At 37.7% G+C, this 15,574-nt stretch overlaps 1 protein-coding gene and 1 long non-coding RNA gene across 4 annotated transcripts in view; one reads left to right on the top strand and one right to left on the bottom strand.

Annotated features, from left to right (window-relative positions):
• Positions 1–1,737: 1,737 nt before the first annotated feature.
• Positions 1,738–11,040, bottom strand: LOC148741337 (uncharacterized). The gene is made up of 2 exons (XR_015993412.1): positions 9,477–11,040; positions 1,738–4,128 (listed from the first exon to the last, which is right to left on the bottom strand). It is a non-coding gene; the product is annotated as an uncharacterized LOC148741337 (long non-coding RNA).
• Positions 6,917–15,574, top strand: part of LOC111324346 (isochorismatase domain-containing protein 2) — a 10,013-nt gene continuing 1,355 nt past the window's right edge. Inside the window, exons 1-4 of one of the 3 annotated variants that reach the window (XM_088739316.1) lie at positions 6,917–7,333; positions 14,078–14,125; positions 14,337–14,492; positions 15,427–15,543. In XM_088739316.1, the coding sequence (XP_088595442.1) occupies positions 7,262–7,333; positions 14,078–14,125; positions 14,337–14,492; positions 15,427–15,543 (393 nt within the window). In that variant the 5' untranslated portion in view covers positions 6,917–7,261. Of the gene's footprint in view, positions 7,334–8,051; positions 8,103–11,155; positions 11,318–14,077; positions 14,126–14,336; positions 14,493–15,426; positions 15,544–15,574 lie in introns of those variants that run through there. The other 2 variants (XM_088739323.1, XM_022927892.2) reach the window with 2 other exon arrangements.

Raw genomic sequence — 15,574 nt, 5'->3', positions numbered from 1 at the left:
ACGGATTCAACCCTCCTCTGAAATTACACACGAGTACAATTGCCGAGGTAAGCGTACGCGTCTACCAAAAGTGTTTTAGAGTCGTTTCAGAGGACCGGGATGTTGGATTTTTGTTTCTTGTACTGCTCTAGTGAGTGGAACAACTGAAAAGTAGCTGCAGTAAATTTATTTTCTACAAAAGCCTTCCCATGTTCATGATGCGTGACATCTATCACACCGTATAAGCATGTCTTCGTTGGTGTACAAAAACGTGACTCGTCGAGTTGACTCAGGGATTAGCCGGTTGAACGTGACATATAAAATCACTGCTGTCGATATCGGTCTTATTATCTTTCAACTGCTCAATTTGGCGTAACCCTGGATCTTTGCTTTTGCGAATGGTATTTGCGAATCGTCCCTACAAAGATCTCGTGGATGCAATTTCGTTTTGAGTCTAAGCTTTAAGCCTGATTTCGAACGTCTTAAACAGTTATAACCTAAGCTTGGGAAACCATTATGGCTGTTGAATACTTGGCTCCTTTAATAACAAGTTTATTTTTTTTATCAGTCACTCTGGCAGGTATTTATATTTATTGTTGCTACATCAGAACGGAAAAGAAAGAGGACACAGCTCAAACAGTATCTACAGTCAGAGAGAAGAAATATTTTGAAAGTCTTTCACCAGACTTCTTCAATCACATGTACCCTATTCCTGTAGCTCTTCCATCAAGCGACTTAAGCGGTATTGTTAACGTCAAGTTTTCAAGTTCTCCACTGATTTCACCAACGATTGTGAAAGATAGAAAAGCAAAGGGAATAGATGGGGAGATGTTCCAGGGCAGACCATTGTTCTTTAGAAGCATGAGCCATGATCCAAAATGGGTCAACTTTCACTGCCAGCTTCAAGTCATTCAAGAAGTAAATGAAGAGGAAATATCGGATGGAGAATTTTCTGTAGGTAAATATGTTACCTAAAAGAATATCGGTGCGCTACAGGATAAATAATGACTCAAACAGGATCTTCAAAAACTTCCCCAAAGCGACATTCCAGTTGCCCATTTGAAGTCAGTTCAGTATCAGATGCTTGTGCCTTGAACAGTTAGAAACTCATGGCAGAAATCATGTTACAAACTTACAAACATGTATTTCGTATTGCGTCTGTGGCAAGCCTTTGCACGAAAACAACACACAGCGCACGGTTTTTATGGTTAGCATAGCCTGTTTCTGGCTCTTTTATGGAAGCAGTCAGAAACAAACGAGTAAAGTTGCTTATCAAGATACAAATAAAAATAAATTAAAAAAAAAAAAAGAAGAAGAAGAAGAAAGATCAAAAAATAGAATCAAAAGCATAAGTGAAGAAAATCTTAAAATTCTTAATTTTTATGATTCTGAGACGGAACTTAATATTCAACATTATCAGGGGCGTCCAGACACATCTTTGGGCTCGGCTATCATTGCAAACAAGAGTTTTAGTTCATTACTGACCACTTCATCGATGCTTTATCGATGCAATTTCTACTCTACAAAAACATGTTATTTCTTTTGTTATATTTTGAAAATTTGCATTACCAATTTGTAGGATATAGGATGTTTGTGTACCAAAGATAGCCATCTTTCAGATCATGTTGTGATTGTTTACTTCGAGCCAATAGATATTTTTCATAACCAATAAGACAAAGCCAAACATAGAACGCAGCTCTATCAAAAGTCACCAGAACAATTCGAATGACCTTAAAAATATCAGCAGTTTCCTGTGCATAATTGAATATGTATATGTACATATAAGCTCTTTATTGCATGGAAGACCAGATCTCAGATATACAACCTTGTAAATAGATCAGCTAAGTTACTTTAAAGTATGAAACAGTTTAGTATCTTTGCACTAACAACAGAAAAATTCAGAGGAGAATTTCTTGTGAGAGGGTACCATATAAGCAAAGAATTATACTAAAGAACGAAACATCACGTATAAAACAAACTGCAGAGTCAAACAAGGAGTTGGTGTTTTTGAAAATAGAAGCTGAGTTATATAATACGCTAATTGGCCCCATCTTGCAGCCCAAAGCAAACGATCTGATATTCAAGCGATTGTGAACGATCGAGAGCCACAGCGAATGCAACATTTAATTAAAGCTCTAACATGAGTAAAAGCAAATTCCCCTTGAGTTCAACCTTTAATTAACTTCCGCAATATTCGGCTTCAGTATTCAGTATGATCGCAGAAAATTTTAAATTTAATCGAGCCCTATAGCAGTCACGTTGTTGTGTTGTTACGGTGATCGAGAATCGATTCTAGAAGAATCGTTCTCATTAGTAAGTTGTTCGCTGCTGACTTGGGCATGCAACTAATATACGTAACTTTCGTAGTCTGAGCGGTTAGACGTTTTCCTTTTCATCCTCCACTTCTACGTTTCTTCTCCTTCCATAATTACCTGCAGATGGCAGGGTGACCTAGGAGATATTTCGTTACTAGTTCTTTTACAAACACGTTTTTTCTCAGGTAGCTTTACACAAGGCTGCTCCTGCCTAAAATGGCACGGCGACGGCAAGCTCCTTGCACTTTCAATCCCTTCACCTATGACCGATGTTGTACAAAACTCCAATGGAGCAGGTCCCATATAAAATATGAAAGGAGAACTATTTAACTTGAACGAAGGAAATTTAGCAGATTTCTGTTGTGCCCCGTGGTTGTGTTTTCCAGTGTCTTCTTCCTGTCTTTCTTGCCCACTTTGTCCTTTTCGCGTTTTCAAATGATACCAATAAAGACAGAATCCCACAATAGCAGTGGAGACGATAAACAATCCAGCAATGAGAGGCACGAAATAGGCTGGGATATCGCTCATTGTTTTTACGCGCTACCAAAGTCTGTAACTTTGACGGTGAATCCAGCAGCGATTTTCCTTATTTCCAAGGGAGTCACTGACTATCTTCCATAGAAATCTCCTTTACAATTTAACACTAAGAGTGAAAGAAGTGTTCCAGGCCGCGTGTCTTTTGTAGTTTCTATCTGTATTCAATACGAGCATAGCTGCACGTCTGTTTACTTTTTTAAGACTCCAGCAGAGTGCAACGTGACTGGGCTTGCACGTGTCGTCATGTTTTCATTTAATTTGGTTTTATCAACTAAGCTGAAGTTGCAAATTGGCCACCGTAAAGAGTATAAAAGTTGACGTTTCGTGCGTTAGCCCTTTGTCAGAGCGATTTCATTTTATCGTCGGTTACAAATTTCAGTTTACACTCAGATAATGAGATATTTCAATGTGATTATACAGTCATTTCAAATTCTTAGCGAGTTTTCTTTTTGCCCAAGTTTTTTGGCGGTTTAGCGCAAATCGCTTCCGTTGAATTGCAATTACGGATCGCGTGATTCAAATTCGCAGCCATCATTTTTCAGGGGCTTGTCACGCTATATTCCTGTAAGAGCCATTCGATGTTGAGAACGTTCTTTACGATTTCGTGTGAAGCGCGACGTGGTATAAAGGAAGTAAGACACGCTCAAGCCAAGACTAGACTCTATTTTCGTTGCTACTCACGACACGAGGTCAAATGAACCAGGTCACATTCTCAAGATCTGTGAACGATTCAAGTAAAAACATGTGCGGGGGCGTTCCTACTCAGTTCCTTCTTTGAAGTCTTGACTTCTTGAAATGTGATTAAGTGTAAAATTAAATATGGTGCCAAATCACTTCTTGTCCTGGATAAATAGGCTATTTAAGGTTTTGCAATTTTTCTTTCATTCATTCCTTTTTTTTTTTTTATTTGTTCTTGTTTTCAGGGGGTGGGGGAACCTGAGCAGACCTTGCTTGTGAAAGGTGACTAGGATTATCCTTAGAAGGTGTGATTGATGAAAGCCATCTACGTCACGTTCAGGATTTTAATTTTTCAACGTGGTCTAAACATTGCAATTCACGAATCAACTACAAAACTGGACGAATCGACAAACTAACTAGAATTTAACATTAAAGTACGTTCTTGAGAGGTTATCAGCATATGCCATGTAAAGGGACATCATCGGGAATAGAAATAATGTCCACTGAATGGGGTTGACCCAGTCGACAAACTCGGCTAAAACTATAGCAGCATTATTTTTTCGGTCGACTGACAAAGTTAAGCTTCACTGTGTCCTTTACCAGACTGCAGGTGCCTTCACTGGATATTGAGGTGGCCCAAAGAAAGGGAGGACGAAAAGATAAAAGAAAAAATTAGAGACGTGAACATGACATGGTCGTACATGTTTTCGAATTTTTCTGAAACTTGTCTGGAAAAAAACTTCATGCATGGCTTATTTAACTCTTTCCTCATTTTCTTCGGTGCCAAAACTTGCAGTCACGTTTATGATTATGCTTCCATGGCATGTCACAGCGCACATGTATTACGTTACATGTCTGGGAAGAGAGTTTGGTAAAGCTAATGCTATCCGGGGCGTAGCCATTCTATAGCCCCGTAGGCCCGGGTCAACAATTTTCTTCCGCCCGCTTGACTTTTATCATATAACTTTTACAAGGTTTGAAACAAAAATTGGTCTTTCTTTACGAAATTCTTTCCAGTTCTTAATTAGCAAAGAATCAACAAGAATAATTCTCTCTCAGTTCTCTTGAAATGCCTACAACGAGTCAAAAAGCTTGACTTGTCCCTGGCCAATAATAATAATAATAATAGTAATAATAATAATAATAATAATAATTTTTATTATTTCTATAGCGCAAAATTCATTAGATATATGATCTAATGCGCTTTACAAGTTGATGAAGGAAAACTAACTATGAAAAGATTATTTACAATTAATGATACTATTATTACATTTGATATAGTACTTAATATAACACTTCAGATAATAGATAAAATTGACAAATATAGCTAACTAACAATGTAATATAATGATAAATTGTCGGATGGATAAAAACTGTAAAATATTTAAAAATATGCTTCCCTGAAAAGATGTGTCTTGAATTGTTTCTTGAATAAAGTAATTCTGCCGATATTCCTAAGACCGGGTGGCAATGCATTCCATAAGACTGGAACAGCAACCACCAACCTCGTTCCCAGGGCTTTTCCCTTTTTGAATATTTTGAGGGGTGGGAAAAGGCCTTTTCCCGCCCCCCAAAATATTCAAAAAGGGAAAAGCCCTGGGAACGAGGTTGAGCAACCACAAAGGCTCTGTCTCCAGTCTTCTTGGCTGATTTGATTTTGGGCCTTGCAAGAATGTGGTTACCGTACAGACCTTAGGTTATAGCTAGACTGTTTAGGAGATAAAAGACTAGTAATATATGCAGTTACGTGCAAGACCATGTACAGCTTTACTAGGTAAATAAGATAACTTTAAAAATTATTCTTAATTTTACAGGCAGCCAATGAAGGTCTACCATGACAGATGTGATACGTGCACAGGGTGGCGTGTTTGTGAGAAGTCTCGCGGCTGTGTTTTGCACGCGTTGTAGTTTATTCATGTAGATAGCCGGAATCAAGGGCGTAGCCAGGGGGTTCCTGGGGTGCCCGTGACCCCTCCCCCCTTGGTAGGCCTTCTTACGAGCAAACAACCTACGATATTCAGGTGGCGAAAACGCCATGACAATATCTTGGCCGTAAAAGCCATTGTTGAAAAGCCCACTTTTTTAAAAATTGTTTTTTTAAATTGTATTTTCGACAACGGCTCTTGTATTTAGTTAATATGGGCCTTCATGCCGCGATAATACGACTGAGCCCGCTGATACACGCGGGAGAGCAGCAGTGTAAATGGCGAGTAGACCCTGTGACCCCCCCCTTTGAAAAATCCTGGCTACGCCCCTGGATATACCATACAAGACTAAATTGCACTAATCCAGGCGGCTGGTGACTAATGCTTGAACTGACGTCTTTGTAGCTTCAAATGATAAAAATTTGCGTATACATCTTATATTATAGATATAGTAAAACGCTGACTGGCACGTCTTGTTAATATGTGTTTGAAATTGAAACTTAGAGTCAAACCAAACACCTATGTGATCCGGATTGACGCAATGATTGAATGTATCATTCCCGCTAATCTGGTTATTTTATTGCCAGTGGAATAAAACCAGTAATTTGTTCCTCAAAACCTTTGGAGAGAAAGAAGCTGTTATCTTATGCTGATGATATGTTATTTTGGATGAGTAAGACTTATTGAAACATCAAACCCGAGAAGATGTCCTAGGGCCACCCTTGTCGAACGAAACTTAGGCCAGTGCTTACGTGATGGCCACGTGATACCCACGTGTATCAACCTGCGAATGAAGACTGCGAATGAAGATGCATTTCCGGCTGCCGGGAGAAAACTTTACGTCTCAACTTGCACGCTACTTCCTATGGTACTCACTCATCGCGATCATATGGTGGTCAAGGCCTACTATCGTCATCTCCGATTAATCTGAGAGATTAATCGATTCTCTCAAAACTGAAGAACGAAATATTGATGCATTTTATGTCATATACCAAGAGAATATAAACTGATGATAGCCGCTTGCATATACCTATTTATTTACCGATGAGTCTAGTTGCGATCATTTGCTTTGATGAGAAATTCTAGGAGAATAATTAGCATTTCCTTAGGCGAAAATGTTAGAGCACAATGGAATTGTCACATTATCTCCTATTTCGAACCTTTGCCCTCTCTTTCGTCCTCTCTCTTCGAGTACCATTTTCTTAGAGTTCCTTACTTTTTATATTTTTACGTGACTGAGTTTTACAAAGGGGTATAGGAGACCCTTTTATTTCTAAACTGGAAATGGTTAGCCTAATTACTGTACTCTGAATGGGGTATTAAAGGAACAAAAGAGAGAAAAAAACAACTGAGTGGAATAATTACTCGGGCTTTCCGAAGGAAACGCCCGAGGTATAAATTCGGCTTTGTTTTTTTTTTTGCGTTCGTTTACAAACGCAGTTCCACTACGGCGCATGCGTGTATAGGCATGCGTAGAATGAACTCTAGAGTGAGTGATAAAGTAATGGCTGCCTTCGTGGACTGATGTACGCCAAGGAAATTCGATGGCTATTACGCTCAGTATTCATAAAAAGTCACACATCGTTATAAGTAGACCCACACTAAAAATTGTGGAGCGTTTTGGGAACGGGTCGGTCCGCGAACTTTACGAGAGATCAATTTACGAGTGAACCTTCTATCGAGAAATATCGAGCGAAACCTGCTATATCAAACGAGCTACCTCATATTCTGTTTACATGTAAACACAACTGTGTATTTAGATGTGATCGAGAACCCAGTAGAATACAAGAAGCTGCTCTGAAACGTCTCAGAAGAAAGGGCAGAAAAATGAAGGAATTTGTTTATGAGCGTATCCGTCCAAGCATACCGAATTCCTCTTGGTTACGTCGTTATGTGAAGGTTAGAAAAGTTACAAAGAATGTTTGTAAGCTTAAAACGAAGAGGATAAGATTATATAAAGTTACACAACATGAGAAGAAGTATTTGTTGAATTGTTCTGTGAGAGTATATCAAAGGACAATTAAATTGAAGTATAGAGCAGGTCGGTATTTATCAATGTTTTCTTGTAATAGACCCATGTGTCTTTGTAAGAGTCAGACACGTATCAAACTATGGTAAATTTCAACTGAGTTCAGATATAGAGAAAAACCCTGGTCTGACTCCAATCTACATTGACCCTAGGAAAACAATAACGGCACCATATAGCTAAGCTAATGGGTTGGTATTTGGACAAAATTCAGGACAACAGTGTGTTGCAATGAGTTTACGCACTTTAATTTACAATAACAAACAAGGAATCAATTCTGCTAATGATCTGGTGTCAATAATCAATATTGGAAATCAGTTGTATTCAAGTTTGTCTCAGTTGGCCAGACAATCATTTTTAATGCAGACAGAATTACCCACACTTTTAAATGTGTTCGAGACTGACTATGAATTTCAATACAGTGAAAGTTACACTGGCACTATTGATCAAGAAGCTACAACAGAAGGATATCAGTACTGTACCTCCTTAGAATAGAGCCTTTTTCTCTTATAGCCAAAAATTTCAACAATTTTGTCTTGACAATAGGATGTACTGCAGTTGCTACGTATTGTAAAGGCAATTTGGGCTTGACAATATTCAATTCTCATGCAAGGGATATTTATGGTAGAAGCCATTCTCAAGGTACATGTGTGCTGCTTGAAGTATCATCACTGAATAGCTTAGTACATTATTTTCAGAGTATGCATAACGATATATTTGAGTTGAAAGGGGTTAAAATTGATAAAGTTCAAAATAGTGCCCATTTTCAGTCATGCCTGTGAAACCAGAAAGTTCAATGTGAATTGTGCTGTGGCTCTCTATTCACTCTGCTACTCCGTAATAAAATCATGTCGTTAATTGAATTCAAACATCTTCTTTAATGTTATACAGTATGGCAAAAGATTATGGAAATTCATCTTTGAACAACTATTTACTGTCAGACGATTTGCCAAAAACTGATGTTTGTAGAACTGAAGCAAGTTTAGATCTTAAAAGTGATTACAGTGAAAGAATATTGTCTGATTCAGTTGACAGCAAATCAATTCTCAAAAATCTTGTGAGAAATAATAGTTGAATGCACAGGGTTTTTGATGTGGTTTTCAGATTTTTGTATGACATTAATTTTGAAACCCACAAAAAGGTTAAAATATGTGTATTCCCTCTTGGTATGTAATGAAAGTCGAATGCCTTTAATTGAACATACTAAAACTGTAAACAGCACTGCTTCTCTTGTTGTGGCCATCAGCAGTATTAAATATTCCAAGATTTTTCTATTAAAAACAATATGAACCATTGAACAGTAATATTGCCTCAATCTACTGATTTCTGGCAACTCTCCTTGGGTGAACATTTGGCAACAAACTTTGACTTGGTACCAATAATAGATAAAAAAATTCCCTTCTCCTTGCAGTTAAAGACAAGTACATTACCTACTCAGGGTTTGTAAAAGCCTTGAAAGTCCTTGAAGATGCTTGAATTTAAAAATTAAAAACTGAAGGCCTTGAAAGTACTTAAATTTGAGGACTAAGGCTTGATTTTGCAATGCTTTTTCTTTAGCAGTTTTCAAGTTGAAAATTACAGTACTTTCATGGAAAACCAGAGAAATAATATTAAATGATTTTAAAATTGCTTATGCAAACCTTTCCAAAAGTGGTTCTTCAATTTTCTAAAACTTGGCCTTTAAATTCATTGAAAAGTCCTTGAATTTCAACCTTTGGCATCTACAGGAACTTACTCCTATATGGTAATATATTATTTTGATTGTTGTCTTGTACTATTTCGCACCGTGGGTTAGCGTGCTACTGTAGTAGAAGATACACCAAGAAAAATAGCGTCCACGGGATCTACCAGTTGTTTTGAACTAGTTTTAATGCGTAATTCCACACAAGTTAGCTAGTCAACTAAAAGCAAACGAATACAAGTGAGTCGACGAAGCACCATTCTTTCAAAAATCACAATTCTTTAGGAAAAGATACTCGATTAAAAACTTCCTCTATATATTTTAGATATACTTACAATTCTGTAAGGCGCAATCCCGTTTAAGACAGGCTATTTTCTATTTGTAGAGACACGATCACACTGCTTCAGTGACAGAATTCTCTACTTTTTGATTTCCGATTGATTTCCCCCGATCACGTAGCTAAAGGGCTCGCTCTCGTCTCATTGGCCCAGCACTAATGTGGTTAAGGATTATATTCGATGACAAAGGAAAACAGACGCGCGTGTGCTGTCTTAGCCACAAGTATCAAAAATTAAGCATTTGTCAACGGCGTGCAAAACACATAACAACATTCATTACACTCCAGCAGACAAAAATAAACACAAGTAGACTTATTCGTGACCGACAATGATGAAATTGCGTGACGAAAGTAACGATGGCAATATGGCAGTCCCCTGAAGATAACTCCAGATGTGCGATATTGAAAGCCCGAGTTCACGCAGATATGCGTCTAGTTTAAAATCCTTTCGTGATGACAATTAGGATGTCCAATCCTGCATTTTGCGCAAAATATAGTAAAAACGTCTTCCCTTTCAACTTCCTTGTTATAATTACACGTAATAGCCGCTATCTGAGGTGGGCTATTTTCGTGTTTTTGGCAGCCACTTTTGGCGAATCTTTGTTTACAATGGAAGTTTACAGTGTCAAGATCACATTAAACAGTCATAGGAGCTGATTGAAGTGGTGAATTAATTCGCACCTTCAGGACGTTTTTGTTGGACTTGAAGAACAAAATGGACAGTTCCCTCCTTTACCTTGCTCCGTGCGTGGCAGTTGCATTCTACCTTTTACTGGGAATATTTGCATTTTGCTTCTATTATTACAAGAACAATAACAGTAAAGAGGAAAAAGAAGAGAGCTTCTATAAACAAAAACAACATTCTGAAGGTCACGTTCAAGTGGAGAACGGAGAACCACATGGTGCGATTAATAGTTACTTTGTCGTTATACACCTTTGACATATCTTGCCTCTGATATTCTTGAAGGATCGAGGTTTTACAGATTTATAATAAGTCATTTTGAGCTAGCTGATCGAGGATGAAACAAGTCATCGCGAAGTACAAATTGGACGCCATCGTAGTTGCCCAATGGAATGATGAACAGTCAGTACTAAGTAGTTCACAGCTGTTTGACCTTCTAACAGAGAAATACTCCGAAGAATTTTTACCTCTTACTTCAATATGGCCATAGGATCCCCATGTACCAAATGCGTGGAAACAAAACCTTTTGAAGACCGGAAAATGGAGACAATTAACTGGTCGGACGAGTAGGATCACATGCTGCGTTCGTCCCCTAAGTAAATTGAAATAACGTAGCGTTAACACAGTCATTGTTGAAAACGCTTGGTCTTAATTAAATTTGAATACTCCTTTTCAAATGGTATTTTTAGCTTAGTAACAGTGTTACAGCGAGGAGCTCTTTGGTCTATTGACGCGAGAAAGTCATGAATTGACTTTTAACTTATCGGACTGTTCATAAATTTAGTCAGCCTCCAAAACACCGCGTGTTTTGAACACTCATCATTTGTTTGTATATAATGGTGGTTGGTTAATCTGTTGAGCCTCACAATCTGAAACTGAACTAATTGTAATGTCATTTTGAAAAGGTAGTTGAAAATACATCTCATGAACATGGGTTTGTGTCTCTTTTAATTTGCGTCACTAAAAGTAAGTTGAAGCCCGTGGTCGTGGTCAATTGGAAATAGACTGGCACTAGTCGGGTTAACTCGATCAAAATGGCAGCGAAGCTTGGAAGGCTTGCAGTGAATAACACGGCGTTTTTCCTGTGTGATATCCAGGAAAAATTCCGACCGTCTATCAGGTACTTTCCTGAGATAATTAAAGTGGCTCAAAGAATGGTAAGTCTCGTGGCAAAGCAATGGCGACATTAGATGTAATTAAATTTATGTTTCGCAATAATTTGCCCTTCAGCATATAACCATGATCAATTCTAGTAAAATACGCTTAAAGAAAACATAGATTACTATTTTTCTAATATACTTTTTTGTAAGCCAAGGCTTAAATATGTCAGCCCTTTTTTTCGCCGCAATGCTTGAGTTTTCGCCACCATAAACTAAACGCCTTACCATGTGATGGACATTGTGGTCAAACAAGATTTATAGGCTCAAATTTTTATAACTGTTTTATTATCGGTTGAGTACCTCAGACTGCCCCCTAAAATCACTGGATACACATTTTTAATACTCGCTATAGCTACACTTTTAACATCAAAACATGTTATCGGTTGTTTCATGATCTTGTCTCTTGCAATGCAGATTATATGATGTTTCCACTGCATTCATCATCATCATCATCATCATCATCATAGTTTATTTAATAAAGCAGGTTGAGGGATAGGCAAGACATTACGTCCTGATGTGGACCTGCATCAACTAAACTATAAATTAATAAATACCTAATTAGTGAATAGACCGAAAATGGTATGTAAATAATGACAATTAAAGGAAATAAATATTAATAACAATACGGAGTAAATGTTAAAAGTATTTAAAGTCAACAGATTTGTAGGAAACGCTGCAGGAAGCTTTAGCAAAACTGATAGATTTCAGAATTCTCTTATTTTCCCTGAGTTTTATCTTGAAGGAAGTTAAGTTTGAACTGTTCTTTATGTCTTCGGGAAGGAGGTTCCAGGATAGTGCAGCTCTGTGCTTAAACGAAGATCTTCCCATTTCTGTTCTTGGTCTATGAACCTTAACTTTTAGGGATTTTCTTAAGTCATAAGGAGTCTCGGATTTCACTATTAAGTCATTTAGAGGCTCAATGCTATTTCCATGATAGATATTGTACGTAATAACTAAAAGTCTCCTGATGTAAAATGAAACAATAGAGTTCCAGTGTGGAGCGTTCATGATGTCATCACTGTGGATGCTATGGGGTAGGTTGTAAATAATTCTAGTAGCTCTTAAATGAATTCGATCAATATCATCCGTCAAGGTTGAAGAACAAGACCCCCAGACTACAATGCCATACAAAACGCTAGGGATAATAGTTTTATAATAAATGTTTTCTAAGGTTGGTATCGGTAAAAACTTTATCCGATTCAGTACTGCAACTTTGTTGCTGAATGACTTACAAACGTTCTTTATGTGCTCCTGCCATGATAGCTTGCTGTCAATTGTCACCCCAAGACATTTAGATGATGTTTTGTACTCAATAAAGCTATTACCAAAGGCCAAGCGTGGCAGGGGGACAATAAAGTTCTGGCTAGAAATTATCAGGGCTTCAGATTTCGATTCGTTGGCGATTAATCTGTTTGATTGACACCAGGTGTACAGCTGGTCTAGTACAGACTGGAGTGTTAAGATGATATCGTCGATGTTGTTTCCAATTGTAAAAATAGTGGTGTCATCGGCAAACATAAATAATTCACCACTAGTTATTGATTCTGGAAGATCGTTTACAAATATTGAAAATAATTTTGGCCCTAGTATTGAGCCTTGGGGAACTCCATGTGTGATGGTTTTGTGCTCGGACTGATATCCTGATATTTGGACAAATTGTTTACGTGCAGACATGTAATCGGTAAGCCACGAATGCAAATCGCCAGATATCCCAATTGCCTTTAGCTTCTCTAGAAGGATGGTATGGTTCACTGTGTCGAATGCTTTTCGAAAGTCAATAAAAAGCACGCCCACTTTTAGGCCCTTGTCCAGCGCATTTTTCCAGGTCTCTGTTAGGTGAAGTAAGAGGCTTTCAGTTGAATAATTTTTCCGAAAACCCCACTGTCTATGAGATAACAAGCCTTGTGTGTGCAAATGGTTGTTCAGGGTATCACTGACAACATCTTCTAAGATTTTCCCAGGGATACTGAGGAGGGAGATAGGTCTGTAGTTGTTCGCTTCTGTTGGTGAGCCTGTCTTAAATATGGGGTTAATGCGTGATAGTTTCCAGCTTGAAGGGAAAGATGCGTCACATATACTTTTCCTGAAGATTGGTAAAAGACTGTGGATAACAGGGTCACCAATCATGGAGAGGACCCTGGGGGATACTTGGTCTGGACCAGTAGCCTTCTTGGGGTTAGCAGTTTTAGTCAGTTTGTTTTTTACCAGTTCCCAGCTCATGTCAGTTTTGTCCCTGGTAGGAATGACATTCTGCTTCCCTCCTTCCGGCAAATGGTTTAACTTACTACATGTATACCCTGTCTTAGGAATCATTATTCGCTACTGTGATTGGCTGATTTTCAATAGCTGTTTGGCATATTTTGATTGAATTTTCTCACTGGTTGTTGCATTCTACTCCACTGTCCCAGTGATGTTATTTATTGCAGTGTGTCATAAAAATCACCCTTGAAACCTTGCATGTGCGATGGGCATCACAATCAAATCACTTTACTTCCCCCCAAAACAGGTGGAATATGTTGCTGTTGGTATGCTCCTGAATTACAGATGTCTGTGATATAGAGAGTTATAGAGAGTTCAATGTCTCTGGAAAGACACATTTCTTCTGTCTGTTTTGTATAGGTCATCTATAAAATCATTGTTAGCCACAACACCCTGGTGATTTGCTGATGAACAGTCATTGAACTTTATGGATAGTTATAAAATGCTTGTGAAGTATGGCTCCAGTATAAACACTTTGATGTTGTTGTTATTTGTTAGACAGCAGCGGCCAAGATTATGAATATACCCGTCATAGCTACAGAACAGGTATCAAATTAATATTTGTATAGCAAATTGTAACAGGACTCAGTGGATTTCAGTTTGGTTTGTTGTCAAAATATTGATTTAATCAACAAAAATAATTTGTCAAATGTGTTGTCTTGTTACAATTAGTCAAAATTCATGAATGGAAATAAAACTATTAGACAACATGATAACAGTGCTAGAGACAAGAGTTGTATTTGAATTTGTTTTCCAGTATCCTAAAGGACTTGGTAACACAGTGAAGGAAATTGATACAGATTTCTTCAAGGAGCAGATATTTCCTAAGACAAAGTTTTCCATGGTTATACCCGAAGTTGAAGAACAGCTGAAACAGCGGAATATTAAGAATGTAGTATTGATGGGTATTGAGGTAGGTATTAGAATAAATACTCATTCCTCTCCCAATTGCATGATGTTGTAGTATAATGTGGGTCTTGATCAGGTTTTCTTTATTATTGGAATACAGCAATGCAGGGGTTTCATTAACGTTTTCAGCAAGAGGGCAACTGGTTTTCACGGGCAGGCAAAACTTTTTGAATTGAACTTCTTTTAAGATAAATTTTTCTCCAGATCGTCAAACCAGGTGGGCAAAACCGTCCTCACAACCTCACAACTGGTCAATTTGCTCAGTGCCTGGTCCTCAATGAAACCCTAGCAATGTTGTTGATTTTCTAAAATGAAAGTTGTCAAGGAGGTATATAAAAGAGTATTTGTATCCTTTACCTTACGTGTATTCAAATATGGTTAGAATACTCTTTCCTTTTGACAAGAAGGTAAAAATAACTTGCCCAACATTGCATGTTCAGAGGAAGCTAATTACTAGATTGTGTTAGACATCCTGGAATTTGGTGGTTGATTGGTGAAAATCTTTTTTAGTTTACTACTTTTCCTTATATAAAAGGGGTAAGTTTCTAAAGAAACTGTGGTGCAGTATTAATGGGGGAGTATAACAACTGAAGGTAATTTGTTCATATCAACTCAGTTGATAACATAAATTGGCCACCCTTGAAAGTTTCAAAGCTGACATTTTGAGAGTTAACCCCTCATCAGAGTGAATGAGGAAGGGCACTGATGAAGGACTAACACTCGAAATGTCAGCTTTGAAACTCTTTACAGTGGTCAATATCCATTATTTATACTCAACTGATAAAACCAAAATTAAATTACCTTACTTTTTTTTTGTAAATGTTTGACTGGAGTTGAAAATCAATCATGATTCAATGTAAAAGTAAATAATTCTTTTCAAATTATTCTTCAATGGGAATTTATTAAGTAACAGTACTAGTGTGAGTATTTATTTGCAGACTCAAGTATGTGTACTACAGACAACTATGGATTTGCTTGAAAAGAATTATACTGTTCATGTTCTGGCTGATGGGGTCTCGTCACGCACTATGGTTGAAAGAATGTTTGCTCTTGAGGTAATACAAGTAATTATGCCATTTTGAAAGC

Source organism: Stylophora pistillata, chromosome 1 (genome assembly GCF_964205215.1).
Source record: "Stylophora pistillata chromosome 1, jaStyPist1.2, whole genome shotgun sequence".
Classification (NCBI taxonomy): Eukaryota; Metazoa; Cnidaria; class Anthozoa; order Scleractinia; family Pocilloporidae; genus Stylophora; species Stylophora pistillata.
The sequence above is the reverse complement of the archived record's forward strand: the minus strand, read 5'-3'. Positions and strand labels throughout refer to the sequence as shown.